At 47.0% G+C, this 15,796-nt stretch overlaps 2 protein-coding genes across 2 annotated transcripts in view; one reads left to right on the top strand and one right to left on the bottom strand.

Moving 5' to 3' along the window:
- Positions 1 to 6,270: 6,270 nt before the first annotated feature.
- Positions 6,271 to 9,194, bottom strand: LOC119659115. The gene is made up of 3 exons (XM_038067038.1): positions 8,747 to 9,194; positions 7,288 to 8,676; positions 6,271 to 7,196 (listed from the first exon to the last, which is right to left on the bottom strand). Exons 1-3 carry the CDS (start codon positions 9,192 to 9,194, stop codon positions 6,271 to 6,273), a joined length of 2,763 nt encoding a protein of 920 aa, XP_037922966.1.
- Positions 9,195 to 9,811: 617 nt separating this feature from the next.
- The window catches only part of LOC119658721 (serine/threonine-protein kinase PAK 3), a 71,255-nt gene continuing 65,270 nt past the window's right edge, over positions 9,812 to 15,796 (top strand). The window contains exon 1 of the mRNA XM_038066370.1: positions 9,812 to 11,647. Coding sequence (XP_037922298.1) covers positions 10,076 to 11,605 — 1,530 coding nt within the window. The 5' untranslated portion in view covers positions 9,812 to 10,075 and the 3' untranslated portion in view covers positions 11,606 to 11,647. The remainder of the gene's footprint in view (positions 11,648 to 15,796) is intronic.

Raw genomic sequence — 15,796 nt, 5'->3', positions numbered from 1 at the left:
ATTCGGAGGAGCAAAAAGAACTGCTCAAGCAACTTTGTGACCATGTCGACATAAACCCTTGGGACGAGGCCTACAGGATGGTAATGAAAAGGCTGCGGAGATCACCCCAGGTGATCTGTCCGCACCTCCTGAAACAGATTGTTACCACTCTGCTCCCTCACCACGAAAACAGAGAAAGGCAAATTGTTGTCCAGCTAAGGGTGCGTAATACTTTCAGTAACTGTGGAGGAGCCGCGGGAAATATATGGTAAGTTCGATGACAACAAGGCCCCACGTTTGAATGGTATTCCCAACCAAGCTTTGAAACAGGCAGCGAAGACTAGGCCTGACCTTTTCGCTAACACCTTCGAGGCGTGCCTAAAAAAAGAAGTATTCCCTGTCTAGTGGAAAAAGCAAAAGTTGGTGTTGCTTCCGAAACCCAAGGCTTGTCCCCTCAGGTACTCATTCACAGCTGACTCGACTGGAATCCGATGTCAAATCACGATACAAATTCCACTGCCACCAGTGAGATTCGAACCGCGACCTTCCGTACGACAGCCTTGTGCTCTAACCACGCAGCTATCCGGACATAGGGGAGGGATGAGCACCTCAAAGAGTATATTTTCACAGCCCAGGTACCACAGGGATCGGTACTTGGTCCCCTGTTGTAGAAAATCATGTATAATGGGGTGCTTGCTCTTCCCGTCCCAAAGGGGACTACGATTATAGGCTTTGCTGATGACCTAGCTGTGGTTATTAGAGAAAAACACCTAGAAGACGTGGAGGTCTACGAGACTGAAACAGTAGCGCGGTAAAGTCCTGGCGGAAGCGGTCTTAGTAATGAATCGCAGGAAAAATAACTTTGTGAAAGTGGAAGTTGTTGGATATACGGTCGTATCAAAGCCGACTATCAAATACCTGGGGGAAATAATTGACATCAAATCGACCTTTAGGGAACACCTAGAATATGCATGCCAAAAGGCAGCCAGTCCCACCGCGGCACTTGCAAAAATGTTGCCGAATATTGGTGGGCCTAAACACTGTCGGAGGTTGCTTCTAGCTGGAGTGGTGCGTTCCATCCTGCTTTACTCGTCACCTGTGTGGGCAGAGGCGCTTGCAAACTCTCAGAGACTGAAGCTGGTGAACTCGGTTTACTAGCTGATGGTTTTGAAGGTTTGCAGTGCTTTTACAACCACATCAGATGAGGTAGTATTGGTGGTGACAGGAATGATACTTGTCGACATTCTGGCCAATGAAATGAAAGTGATGTACCATGCAAGACGTATGGAGAGGCACACAGATCGTATAAAAGGGCCAAGGTCAGAGTCGCATGATCTCTGGCAGCGCAGATAGACGCACAGACTCACTCCCACCATTAGGGTAAGGCTTGAGCGGGAGCATGGAGAGACCAACTAACACATTACCCAGTTGCTGACGGGACACGGTAGTTGCTACAACCAATATCTGGGTTGGATGATTCTCCGAATTGTCCTAGATGCGATGGCATATCGGAGGATTCAGAGCATGTGATGCTTCACTGCCCAGGATTTGTAATGGAGAGGAGGAACCTAAACCAAGTGCTGGGCAGGAGCGTGAGCCCGGTGAACTTAGTTGCGGAGGCGCTAAGGCCTGAGAATTGGCTTACGGTTTGCTCCGCAATCGTGAAAATACAGGAGGAGTTCCTGATGAAGCAAAGAAAGAAGAAAGCCGAAAGGTGGAGAAGGACGAGTGCCTAAGGGCAAACCTACCCCACGAAGTAATACCTAAATGGTGGTCCCGCAGTTTTCCTTTCCAAGCCATAGAGTCGCTTTCATCAGTCATACGCCTGACAGTGCCAATCACGCAGTGATTCGCAAGTTCAATCCAACTCGATTCCAGTACAGCATAAGAAACTACGTCTCAAGTTGATTTTAAAAACAGAATATCTCAACGGATTATATCTCACTTCACGAGCAGCCATTTTTATGCGTAACAATTTTAATCTGCGGAACAGTTTCCATCTATTCGTTTGGGAAACTACTCAAACAGTTTCTCCTTCGCCTTTCTATGCACACAAATTAGAACTACTTTTTAAGGTTTACTGTCTGTCTTCCCCCCTCCCCCGATGGAAGGTGGAAAGCTTCAAAAGCTACGTTATATGGGAATCTTACCCACTAAAACCAACTCCTTCTCCTTCCACTCTCCCCGCGGGACTCCCATTTGGTATTACGTCGCGGGGCTGGATCAGAATGTTAATGTGTGTGTGTGTTAATGTTCCTCGCGTTCATTCTTTCGGATGACTTCTTACTGCTTAAGCTTCTTTCCGATGGCTGCAATCACTTTTTCGACTTCGGTACATATCCTCTTGGCTTTCACCATAAGTTCCATGATATTTTCGGGTGTAGAGTGCTCCCCGGTTGTAGCTTCTAATGTAGCCCTTTGGGCTTCGAATCTGGGGCAGTGAAAAAAGACGTGTTCTGCGTCCTCTGGAATATTTTGACACTTTGGGCAATATGGCGAATCATCACGCCCAAATGGATACAGATATGCTCGATAGCCTCCGTGTCCGCTCAAGAATTGAGTTAGGTCGAAACCTACTTCACCGTGAAGTCGCTCGATCCATTTCCGGATATCCCATATGCTTTTGTGAGTCCAGTGGCCTTTTTCTGACTCGTCCCACTTCTCTTGCCATTCCACGACAGTTTCAGCTCGTGCGAAAATGCATTATGCTAGTTTCGTCGAAGTCCAATTTTCAGAGTTTGATTAACTCATTGAAGGCAATTTTGATGACCTCTTCTTTCCTCAATTGTTATTCCGCCAAAAAATTATCCAAATGCTTATTATAAAAGAGTGGTAGTCGGTTGGTGAAAGGACCGGTGAATATGGTGGATGAGGCAGAGTCTCATACTGTAATTCGTTCAACTTCCCCATCAGCTTCTAGCCATTGTGCTGATCGGCGACGATTGTCGTATAATATCCACTTTCTGTGCCAAAAGGGATCGCTTCTGTTGCGGGAGAGTAAAGAACTGCAAATTTCTATTCGAAGCGCCATGTTTTGCTCCGTAAGGGCATACGGAACCCATTTGTCGAGCTTTTCACCTTTCCAAGTTGTTACAAGTGCCGGGAAACTGTCGAATAGTGTACGCCCAGTTTCTCTGCAATGTCTCTCACAGACTGACGTGTGTCTTTGAAGGTTTACGTCCCCTGACGGGAATTTTTCGAACCGCCGCCGTGTGGTTCGTTCGCTTGCCGTATCAGCTCCAAATGCGCTGTTAATGTTTTTGGTCGCCTCCGCCGCTTTATGACCGAGTTTGAACTCATACAGAAAAAGTATACGTTCTTGGCTCTTTTCCATCCTTTTTTTCGTTTCTATTCCCTGTTATCCCAACGATGGTCAAAGCTGAAATGACTCCTTTTTTGTCAACACATTCAATTTATCGATCATATTTGGTTTACGCATAGCTTATGACTAAACTTAATACTAGACTTATCTCTAACAGTTAATGTCGATCGTATGGGCGATTAAATATTATGAGTTTACCGTTGCGATAGCTGCTGTTCTGAGAGGACAGGGTTAGGAGGTCTGTAGAAAGGGAATAGTGTCGGTATGAGGGAATCGTGTTATGGTTGCGTATGTGGGAGTAAAACTGGATGAGGTTATTTTCGTGGGTTTGGCTTCTGGTGAGGAATTTGGTTAGTGAGGTGAAGAAGATCTGGTCTATTCGGGAGCACTTTATCTCGTCATAGACGGCTTGGTTGGAGTGGAGATTGGATTGGGAGTGGGATAGGCGAAAGAACCTCCTTTCACGCGCTCGTAGACGCTCCATTTGGGATGAGGAGACGTCGCACCATGCGTCGAATCCATATGTGATTAGGGGATGGATGAGCTGCTTATAGCAGTAGAGTTTGACTCTGGGGGAGATAGCCGAGTCTTTCTTGAGGATGGGCCATAAGGTTTTTAGTCCTGTTAGGGTTTTTGAGATAATGGAGTTTACCTGGGGCACATGTGATATGCGGGTATTGAGGGTTATTCCCAGGTATTTAGTGGATTGGACGGAGGGAATGGTGGATGTTCCGATTTTGATCGTGAGGTTGCGGATGTTGGCTAGCATCTTGCGGGTCAAGGTGGCTCTACCGCAGAAGACGATGGCTTCACATTTGCTGGGGTTGAGAAGGAGTTTCCAGGGTTGGAGGAATTTGTTGAGGGTTAGGATTATGGTATTGATGCGGTTTTGGGCGGATTGTATGTGTCAGGATGCTGTGTAAAGAATCAAGTCGTCAGCGTATTGGATGGTTTTGACCGTTTGGGGAGAGTTGGTGGGGTGTTGGAGTGGTATATCGACGGTGTATAGGGAAAATAGGGTTGCTGACAGTACTGAACCTTGGGGGATGCCTGCTGGAGGATTGTACGGGTCGGATAGGCTATCGTGGATACGTACTCGGGATTGACCGTCGGACAGGTAGTTAATGATGAATTTGCATAGTTGCGGATGAAATTTGAAAGTGTGGGAGAGTTTGTAGATGAGGCCTTCGTGCCAGACTGTATCGAAGACTTTTTGGATATCAAGGAGGCAAGCGGTGGTGGGGATGTTGCTAGACTGAAATGACTCCTTGATTAAATGTAGGACTATTTATACTTCAATATTCAACACCAACAGCGCCAACTGGTGGTGGTTTGATACACCAAAATCGCTATTAACTTCACTTGATTGCCAAAACGGCCATTTCATATGCAACAACCTAATAATTAGGTACTAGCACTGATGAAGGAGGCTCGTGGTCTCTGAAACAATTGTATACGGAAGACAAATAAAAATATTTACAATATAAGCAATAATAGTTCTTTTCTTAATTTATATATTAACTGTGTCACAGGGGCCGAGACAGAAATCAAAGTCTTTAACTGATTTACAAGAATTGTTTATTTCACGTTTTAGACACGGGACATATTGTGGTCCATATCGGTCGGCGTCTCGAACTCGACTCTTTTGCTACCCATCATTGTCGCGATTGCTCGTTTGTGACAGTTCGGCCACTCCTGACAAATCGGACTCCTGGCCGGGCACGTTCCCCGGGTCTTCTTCGTTGTCGCTCCCACCGGTATCGTTGTCGAGGAAAGGTGCAGCTGTGCACCACGGTTTAAGATGTTCGGCGTGGAACACCGAATTAAAGCGCCTTTGTCGACGTTGGAGACCTTCGATATCTTCAACGACGTATCGGTCGAACCTTAAGAGTTTCGAAATTACATACGGCCTTCGATATCGCGGCTCCAGCTTTCGAGAAAACCCCGTCGAAGGAGCAACGTTGGTAATCACGACCAGATCACCCTCCTGATATTGAGAAGGCTTCTTGCGCTGCCTATCGAATCGCTGCTTCCATTTTGTCTGCTCGGCTTCAATCGCTTTAGTTGCCCTTTCCCGTCGGATATCGATACTTTCTTGTGAATCGTTCGCTTCATCGTGGATGGCTTGTACGAGACGGTTATGAATAACGTCCCGCAATCGAAAATCGAATATGAGATCGTTCGGACTATATTTGGTCGTTGCATTTGTATTGCTGTTCAAAGTCCACTGGATGTCGCGGATAGCTGTGTCCCAATCTGAATCGCTTACACAGCTGGCTCGAAGACATTTGCAAACCGTTTGATTAATTCTTTCAATTGAGCCGTTGGCTCGAGGTGTTCAAACAGCTGTTTGAATGTGTTGGATCCCGTTTAATTTACAGTATTCGGCAAAGTTGTGAGAAGTGAAAGCCGTGCCTCGATCGGTGACGACAATAGCTGGTAGCCCAAAATACGAAGTCAATTCATTCAACGCTCGTATTACTGGCTGGGTGTTTACGCTACGGACGGCTTTTAAGACTGTAAATTTAGTAAAAGGATCGGTGATCCCCAGGATATATTGATTTCCTCGTGACGTCTTCGGCAGTGGTCCTACATGATCCAGGTGCAATCGCATGAAAGGAATAGGTTTCACTGTGTCGATGTATATCTGCCCTTCGGCCTTCCCTGTCACCGTCTTATTGTACACGCATTCCATGCATGCTGATATATATGATTTGACATATTTTCTCATTTTCGGGAACCAAAAATCTTTCCTCAATCGATCTAAAGTTTTCTCCGCAGCTTCAGCTCATTCCTTGAAGAACTTTGACAATATTTGCTAACTTCATATCCTGCAGCTGGATGGTCGTCAAGAAATCGTGTTCATCGAGTTCCACCTTAAGGACGAGGTCGGCGACTGTCTTGGTTGGGTTTGGAGGCTCTACGGGTGCTCTGCTCAGAGCGTCTACATGTCGCATGCGGTCAGCACTTCAATGGATGTATTCACAATCGAATTCCTGAAGACGTAGCCACCATCTAGCAATGTGAGGATGTAACGGCGTTTTATTTTTCGTAGATGTTATTGCAGCACAATCAGTAATGACACGAAACCTCTTTCCGATCAAAAACATTCTGAACCGTTCCAGGCTGTCGACTATAGCTAGAACCTCTAGCTCATGACTGTGATATTTCGCTTCGGTCTCCGAGCACTTCCGACTGAAGTACATGACAGGTTTTAACCCGTTGTCGCTCTCTTGAAGTAACACTCCAGCAATTCCATTCGAACTCGCGTCCGTGTGGACTTCGTGCTGTCGCTTGACGTCGTAGATCTCTAAAATCGGTGGATGATAAAGAGCTCTTCGTAAGGTATCGAATGCTTCCTGTTCAAGAAATGTCCATGTAAATGGTTCCGCATCCTTCGTTTTCAGCAATCGAGTTAACGGTAAAGCTATCTGAGCATATCCTTGAACGAATCGTCGAAAGAAACTAGTTAGTCCAAGAAACCGTCGAACCTCGGTTCGATTACTAGGTGTTGGGAATTTCTGGATTGCATCGGTTTTCACTTCACCGGGTAGAAGACCTTCCTTAGTGATTCGATGTCCCAAAAAGGATACTTCGGTCGCTAAAAATGTACATTTCTTTATATTTAATGTCATACCGATTTCCGCTAATATTCCTAAGAACTCATCCAACGCTTCCAAGCCTTCTTTGATATTTTTGCTCGGTATGATGATTTCGTCAACATAAGATACTACTCGTCGTTTCATTCTCGATGTGATTTTTCGGATTTCTCTTTGGAATTTGAATGGAGCGTTGGTCAATCCAAATGGAACTACGTTGAATTCATATTGGCCTATATGAGTGGCGAAAGCCGTATACTTTTTCGATGATTCGGCAATCGGGATTTGGTAATATCCTGAAATGAAATCCAGCGTAGTAAAGAAGGAATTTCCGGCCAATTGTGCCCCTTGCTCTTCCACACTGGGAACTGGGAATGGTTCCTTCACTGTAATCGCGTTTAATGCTCGATAATCGATACAAAGCCGGTCTGTACCATCTGATTTCGCGACCAGTATGACCGGAGATGAATATTCCGACTCGCTCGGTCGAATTATTCCAGCTTTCAGTAGCTCGTCGATCACCTTCCACTTTCAATCGCCTCGGGAACGGAACCTTGTAAGGCTGTCGACTGACTGGTTTGCTGGTTGTAACACGGATTTCCATTTCGGTGGAATTTGAACGACCGATCGTTGATAAATTAGTAGAAAAACACTTATGCCATTTTTCCAATACTTCAGACAGTTGTTCTTTATCGATTGATGATATTGGTCCGGTTCGTATGTTCTCGAATTCCGATTTCATTTTAAATTCACGACCACGAATTGTGCAGCACCTACCTTCTTGCAGTAGAATATCGGTTCCAATGAGTATCGGCTTATCCATCTGCTCGTCGTCCACGATATACAAAACTCCCTCCAGTATCACGTCGTCAATTCTGATTGTTGCAATTATTTTCTTATTGCAAAGGTATACAGCTCCACCGAACCCTTTAAGTTGTTGTGCTGGCTCGAATTGTTTAATCTGTCCAATTCGTTGAGCCTCAGACTGTCTGATCAAAGAACAGCTACTTGCTGAGTCCACAATACACTCAAATTCATCGTCGCCTATTTCCACTGTCTTCGTTAGCAATTTGTTGTCTGTGTGTTGTGCTATACGATTTATTGTCTCTCGGCGGTTGGCTTCTGTTCGCGCGGCTGTCGGGCAGTCATTCTGCGCATGGCCAGTTCTATTGCATTTCACGCATCGTGGTCTTCGTTGCGGCTTCGGACAGTTCAACGACAAATGCCCTCTTTCGAAACAATTGTAACATAGCCTCGAGTTTTGATTTGCAGCATTCAGCAGCGGCGGCGATCGGAGTATATTCGTTCGTTCACCCCGAACGCTATTGGAACTATCGTTCGTTCCCGGATCGTTCGCTACGAATCGTCGTATGGCCACTAGCATTTCGCTCGGCGTGTTGAAATGCATCGTGGCTATGGCAGTTTGTAATGGTTTCATACAAAGCCCTCGTCGTATGTAATACACGATCGTTTCGTCGTCAAGCTTCGCCCGTCGTCCCATTGCGCAGACGCGGAAAAAATATTCTTCGGTTGTTTCGTTGTGTGCGCGACGGCTGCTATCGAGCCGCTGTCGCATATCTTCTGTCGTAAATCGACTGGGGAAATCTGCAATTAGCGCTTTGGAGAGTTCATCCCACGTTGCAAACGTCGTTTGCAATCCGTCAATCCATTGTTTCGCTGGGCCTTTCAACTTAGCCTGAGCGGCAAACAGAACGAGGTATTCCTCCCAGTGATATACCTGAGCCAATTTTTCAATTCGGTCGATGAATTGTTCGGCTGATGGGGACACATCGTCGAGCGGGTCAAATGTTGGTAGAATCCCGATAACATCTTGTGGTTGAAATACGTATTCCGCGGTCGGTTGACGTCATCGTCTCGTTGCGCCGTCGTAGTGTCGGCTCGATATCGCCGAAAGCCGTTGAATGAGTCGGTGCGGTAATACTGAATGGTGTGCGTTGATGATGGGCTTCGGCAATAGCATCGTCGTCTTGGGGTAGGACAGCTGATGGAACGGGTGGAACAGGTGGTACGGGTGGTACACCGACTTGGCCATTTTTAATGGCCGCCATTATTGACACCACATTTTCCACCAAAGCGGAAACCGTCTGTCGAAGGTCGTCGTCATTGTCCTCGATTTCGTTGTCGGACAATTCGATTTCATCGCTACCTTCACTGTCGATCAACCGCTTCACTAAATCCGGTTTTCGCCCGGCCGATCTCAACTCCCGGTCGCGCAGCAACTTCCGTAATACCGGGCACGTTAAATCTGCGATTGGGAATTTTTGTCGCGGCATTTTGCATTCACCGAAACCGAAAAGGAAGATCCCACTTCTGATCTGGCACAGGGGCCGAGACAGAAATCAAAGTCTTTAATTGATTTACAAGAATTGTTTATTTCACGTTTTAGACACGGAACATATTGTGGTCCATATCGGTCGGCGTCTCGAACTCGACTCTTTTGCTACCCATCGTTGTCGCGATTGCTCGTTTGTGACAACTGTAAAAAAAACACGGAGATTAGTTTCAACTTGTTATTTTACTAAAGATATGAAACATTAACTTCGAGAAAACAATTAGATATCTGTTTCTATAGGTAAGTAAAATTGCTCTAAAATTGCATTCAAAAATTCAATTCTGAAAGATTATAATCTGCCTTCATAATGAATTTCCCTAATCAATTAATTTTTTATTTCTCTAAAATATATCCAGTCATATATGTTTTAATCAGATTACATTTTTTCGCAATCAATATTTCTCGTAAAAACACTTTAATTTCCAGTTTAAACGGTTTTCTGAATTTAACGAAATATCTCTAACAACATCCAGCTCAACTCGACTGCCAAGCACCTCTTAACACCAACTGACATACCACATGGCACTACTAAACCACTCTCTACTCCATTCCTCTCGCTCGCACGCTCTTTGTCAGATGCCCGACCAGACCGATTCGTCACTTTATTTTTATCGTCCGTCGTCTTATATGTGTCGTTTTTTTATTCATTCGCTCCATTGATGAGACTTTCTGTCGTGCCACTCCTGTTTTTCGCGTTTCCCTTGTCCTTTCGCAACGAACCCGTCTGGAGCCAGCGGAAAAGTATGCTCTAGTCGCCGCGCGAGTGTTTTGTGGATATTTCCCGTTCGTTTTCGCACCGTGGCCGCGTAAAAAGTGAAAAACATGTCAACGTTCAACAGCTTCAAGGGTTGGTTTAGCAAGAAATCCCAGATTTCGGAGATTGGAATGCCCACGAACTTCACACAACACATCCATGTCAGTCGGAACTTGATCACTGGCGACTTGGAGGGTTTGCCGCCAGCATGGCTTCGGCAACTCAATTCACAGATCACGCAGGACGAACAGAACCAGAACCCGGACGCTGCCTACCAGGCCGTCAAGTTCTACAATTACTCGATCAAGAAGAAAGACAATGCGGACGTGTTCAAGCCGTTCTTCACGGAGCAGACAATTCACGAGGAGTCGGAGGAGATAGACAAGTATGTGAACCTGAAGAGCGCCCACAAGAGCCAGGACTCGCTGGGCGAGAGCCTGGACTCGTTCGGCGGGGAGAGCAGCGAGGACAGCTCCAACGAGCCGCCACCGCCGCTGCCCGCCAAGAAGTCCATCACCTTGCCGCCGAAGCCCCAGATCAAGCCAAAGCCGCGCAATATTTCGCCCCACATCCCCCTCTCGAAAGGCGTTTCCGACTTGCGGATCATCGAGGAAATTAACACAGACACGATGATCATCAAACCGGCGCCCGAGGACGATGACTCGATCCTGCGCCGTTCGAAGGACAAACATCCGCACAAATCGGACGAGGAAGTCTACGACGAACTGCGAGCCATCTGCAACCTGGAGGACCCAACAGAGCGGTACAAGACGAAGCTCGAGGTGGGAAAAGGCGCGTCTGGGATAGTCTTCATCGCGACCGACCTACAGTCGGCGCAGGACGTGGCGGTCAAAACCATTGATCTCAAGAATCAGTCATCCAAAGACCTGATCCTGACGGAGATCCGAGTCCTGAAGGACTTCAATCACAAAAACTTAGTCAATTTCCTTGAATCATACTTGCTCGAGCCCGAGGATCAACTCTGGGTGGTTATGGAATACATGGACGGCGGGCCGCTGACAGACGTCGTGACCGAGACAGTCATGAAGGAGAAGCAAATCGCCGCCGTGTGCCGGGAGGTTCTCTACGCCATCAGTTTCCTTCACTCCAAAGGAATCATCCACCGTGATATCAAGTCGGACAACGTCCTGCTGGGCATGGACGGCTCCGTAAAAGTCACGGACTTCGGGTTCTGTGCAAACATAGAAGGCGACGAGAAGCGACAAACCATGGTGGGAACCCCTTACTGGATGGCTCCGGAAGTCGTGACGCGAAAGAAGTACGGAAAAAAGGTAGACATATGGTCCATCGGGATCATGGCGATAGAAATGATCGAGGGACAGCCGCCTTATTTGAACGAGACTCCACTCCGGGCCCTCTATCTTATCGCGGCCAATGGTCGTCCCGACATCAAGAGCTGGGAGAAACTGTCCCCGAACCTGCAAGACTTCCTCGATCGATGCCTGCAAGTCGAAGTTGACAAACGAGCCACCGCTGACGAGCTATTGAAGCATCCATTCCTCCAAGATTGCAGCGAACTTCGAGCTCTGGTGCCGAACATAAAAGCCGCGAAACGAGTGCTGCGCCGCCAGACGTGATTAGCGGATCATTGACGTTGTGATCAAGAATGGATTTAAGCCGTGAGTATTGCCCAGATTTCATTTCTCATATTTGGAAATCGTTGCAAATGCAAAGCACATTGCGATCGGAAAATCTCCAATGAGGCGAAACGGAACTTTCAGTTTTCGAATAAGACTTTCTCCCACACCTTATGCAGTACCCATCGTAGTGGCCGCAACCGCATGAAGTAAACACTTGAGCTCTCCATCAACTTCGATCTAGTCAAGTTCCGTGGAAACGGTCGCAATGACTCACCGCCCAAGCAGAGCTCTCATATCTATTATCCGCGATTCACGCACGTTCTGGATAATGAGGGTCAAAGTTCAGCCACATAATCTGGGGACTGCCTGCAGAGGTACGCTAGATTCATCGTACTCGCGCCATGCAGCACTACTAAGTGTCTCAAATTACCTAATTTATGAAGTGCTCGGTGCTGAAAACTTTCCTACGCCATTCATTACCACCGAACTCCGTCTGCGACGTACATATCCGCAAATTCCGTCGGGAATTAATTTTACTGCTTGGAATTTCCTCTTAGTGATCGGCGCAGACGAGCTGGAAAAGCGCAAGCACCACGAGTAGTCGCGACGGCGGACAATGTAAAGAAAATTTTGAAAAATGAAAATGTGTCGCCTCCTTGAGTTTTTGGACAGTGGCAGGCGGCGACGGCAAAGATTACTTTCTAGTGCGAGACGTGCGTGTTTTTATTTTCTTTGATTTTCGTCTGTGCGCCCATTGCGTACCGACACCCAGTCGGCCAGTCAGCAAAGTCATTATTGTTATGCTGATCAGCAGTAGGCGACCTTCAGTTTTCTTGTTGTAATGGATATTTGCGTTCCGCTTGTTTGGTTTCCATTCGTTAGTGTAGTCCCGGTGCCTCTTAGTGCCGACTTCATTTGTGATTGGGAGTCATCGTCGTAGAAGCAAGCGCCGCTTGATATTAATTAGTGGGGGATCTGCATGAAATTATCTTGTTATGATGTTTTGAGCGAATCGAAGACTTGTGTACATCCAACGACGCTTTCCTAGGTCCCATTGCAGTTCGAATAAATTGTTTTTTATTGAATGAATGATTTTCCTGAAGCAACTTAGTTACTAATGATAAAAACTGCCGTCGTTTCGCATCTAGGGACGTTTCCTAAACCGGTTAAAAGCGGAATGGAACTCGATTTTAGACACATTCTGATGTTAAAACAATAATTTTAACAATAAAATCTCTCTCTGGACTTTCTCTATTTTGTACTCTCTATCGCGTACTAACACCAAAAAAAATATTCGCGATTGACACTTGCGTGCGTCCGACACGTAAGTTGCTCGCTCCGCCACAGCACTTCATCTCCAGTTGAAACCAAAGAGGGCTTCAGCGAGAAAGCAGACACATGGCCCGCTTAGCTCCGCTGCCGCAAGACAAAACGGACGCCTCCTCTTGGTTGCGCTTTCTTGCTGGACGAAGGGCTTTATTCGGGCCAATGAGACCCGTTTGACCGTGCCCCTGACGTTGAGGCTATAATGGTGTCGACCTTGTTCGAGGGCTTCGAAGCGACCTTCGTAAGGTGGCTGTAGCGAACGCCGAGAGGCATCCGTCCTAATCCCATGATTGATGGTGACTTCAGCTTTCACATTGCGTCCTTGAGCAGACGCAACAGACCGGTAGCGGTGAGTCCCGACCTGATGTCGAGAACAACGTCGCTGGGTAATCTTACATTCCCCCGTATACCAGCTCCATGGGACTTGCAGTAAATTCTTCTCGGTTGGCTGCCCGGAGGGTAAGTAGAATGAATGGCAGGACTTGCGACCTGGATGGGTTGTCTTGGGCCATTATTGCAGTCTTCGGCATCTTGTGCCACCTTTCGAGCGTCGCACGGAACTGTGGGTAGTACGCGGTTGTCCGGTGGCATTTGAAGCCGAGGAGTTCACCCAACTCTGCATTCCCTGGTCGGTAATTATAATTGCCAGCACACCAAAGCGTGGAATCCATTCTCGACAGAGGGCTTCAATAAAAGATTTTGCAGAACTGCCTTTCAGGGGTATCGCCTCAGGCCACCGCGTGAACCTATCCATGGTTGCGAGGCAATATCTAAAACTATACGAATCTCGCAAAGGGCCAATGATGTCGAGGTGAATTGTGTGGAAACGCTTGGTGGACCGAGGGAACACTCCTACTTCTTGCCTCACATGCCTTGTAGTGTTGCACTTCTGGCATGCGACTCATTGCCTGGCCCAAAAATTAATGTCCTTATTCTTGGACCGCCAGAAATAGTTCGCAGTGACTAGCCGATTTGCTGTCCGAATGCCTAGGTGCGCCAAATCGTGAACGGCGTGAAAGACTTCCTTTCGGAAATCGACCAGAAAATATGGCTTTGGTCCCTTGTCTGAGGTCTCGCAGTATATACTAGATGTTGAGCCGAAGTTAGAAAACTCCCTAAATTTGAATTCGGAGTTGGTACTCAAGCTCTGAAAAACTGCGTCCTCTTTCTGCGCCTAGGCGATTGCCGGAAATTCGCCGATGGCAGGGATCTTGACCTCAGCAACATATGGCTAAGCGCCAGTAACCACGTTATCTTTTCCAGGCACGTGTTGAATGTCGGGAGTAAACTGGTTAATACGCTCAAGTGCCGAAGTTGGCGGGAGGTCGCGTTGTCGGGCTTTTATGTCAAAGCAAAAATGAGTGGCTTATGGTCCGTCGACAATATGAACGGCCTGCCTTCAAGGGAATATCGGTAGTATTATATTTAATTGCGAGGCATGCCGATAATGACTTACGATCATAGGTGCTGCCACAGCAACTTCAGAAGCTCATCACAAACCTTATCTCCGGCCAACTGCTTCAACTCCCACAGCAGTTGGCTTGAGTAACTATCGCCTAAGGTGAACTCCGTCAGCAAGTGATTCAGCTCACTTGAAGAGGATGCCCTTTAACTTCGAGTAAAGTGTCCTCTGATTGGTTCGGATAAAGTCGATGCCTAGGAACTTGGCGAGACTGTTGAATAAGTTTGACTTGAATTGACTTCCTTGGTCCGTTGTGATGCGTTGAGGTACATCGAATCTTGCTATCCAGTGGTCATAGAGTACCCTGCGATAGTTTCCGCTGAAGTTTCTTCAACTGGAATAGCTTCTGCCCAACGTGTGCATCTGTCGATCATGGTCAAACAACCTTTTTCCCTCGGACGTAGGTAAAGGGCCTATGGTGCCGATGTGGACGTTCTCGAAACGACCCGCTCATGTTTGGTCGGAAGTGGCGTTGAGAAACAAGCTTTCAAGTAGCTCGGAAGCCGGGGTGGTTGAGCCCATAAAAGCTGTGGAAGATGCTTCTTCTGAAGTTGAGTGGCAGGTACGGCCTTGGATTTGAGGTTGGTTTACACAGAATAGAAGTTTCCCTTCCAGGGGTGTCCAACCATTGAAGTCGACGGTTCGAATTAGCCTGTAAATCCCGTAAAAATGAATCGTCTCTCAGTGCGCTGGCTAGCCTAGTTGGATCTCTACATAGACTTATTTCTTGCACCCTGTAGTGCATCGGCGACTGTGTTGTTGTTTCCGCATGGTGCCTTATGTCGATGGTGCACTAGCTAATGTAGATGAGTTGCCTGGTTCTCATTGGCCCGGTATTTGTCTTCTGGGTGAAGGCGAACTACAAAGGTGTGTGGTCTGTGCTGATGGTAATTGCTGAAAGTGACATACGGCACTGTAGATAGCTAGTTCTGATGCTCTGAGACTCGATGAATACCTTCGCATAGAACCCATCCCACTGAGGCAGCACAGTCTAATCATATTTCTGCTTTTGAGTCTGAATGACTTAGTAGTGTAGCCTTCTGAGGATCTGATTTGCATTTTTCGAGGGCATCTACGATAGAAGTTCAGCATCCCGAAGGCTGTTCGTAGCTGGATTACCGTCCCCGGGTGTGTATAATCCTGGATTGCCTGTACCTCTCTAGGTGGTGGTAACACGCCTTGTGATGTTACCTTGTAGCCTAGGAAGTCGATTTCTGGCTGTCCAAAATTTAATTTCGCTGAGTTGAGGTTAATTCCTTGCTCTGAGGAGCTGCTCGTCCTTCAAATTGTCTTTTGAGGCAATAAGCAAATCGTCCAGGTATGCCAAGAGGAATGTCGTTGGACTGTCTGTACTGCATTCCGGAGACCAAAACACATTCGAGTGAATTGGAACAACCCAA

This window comes from Hermetia illucens, chromosome 6, assembly GCF_905115235.1.
Source record: "Hermetia illucens chromosome 6, iHerIll2.2.curated.20191125, whole genome shotgun sequence".
Lineage (NCBI taxonomy): Eukaryota > Metazoa > Arthropoda > Insecta > Diptera > Stratiomyidae > Hermetia > Hermetia illucens.
Note: the sequence above shows the minus strand (reverse complement) of the source record. Positions and strands in the feature narration are given on the sequence as shown.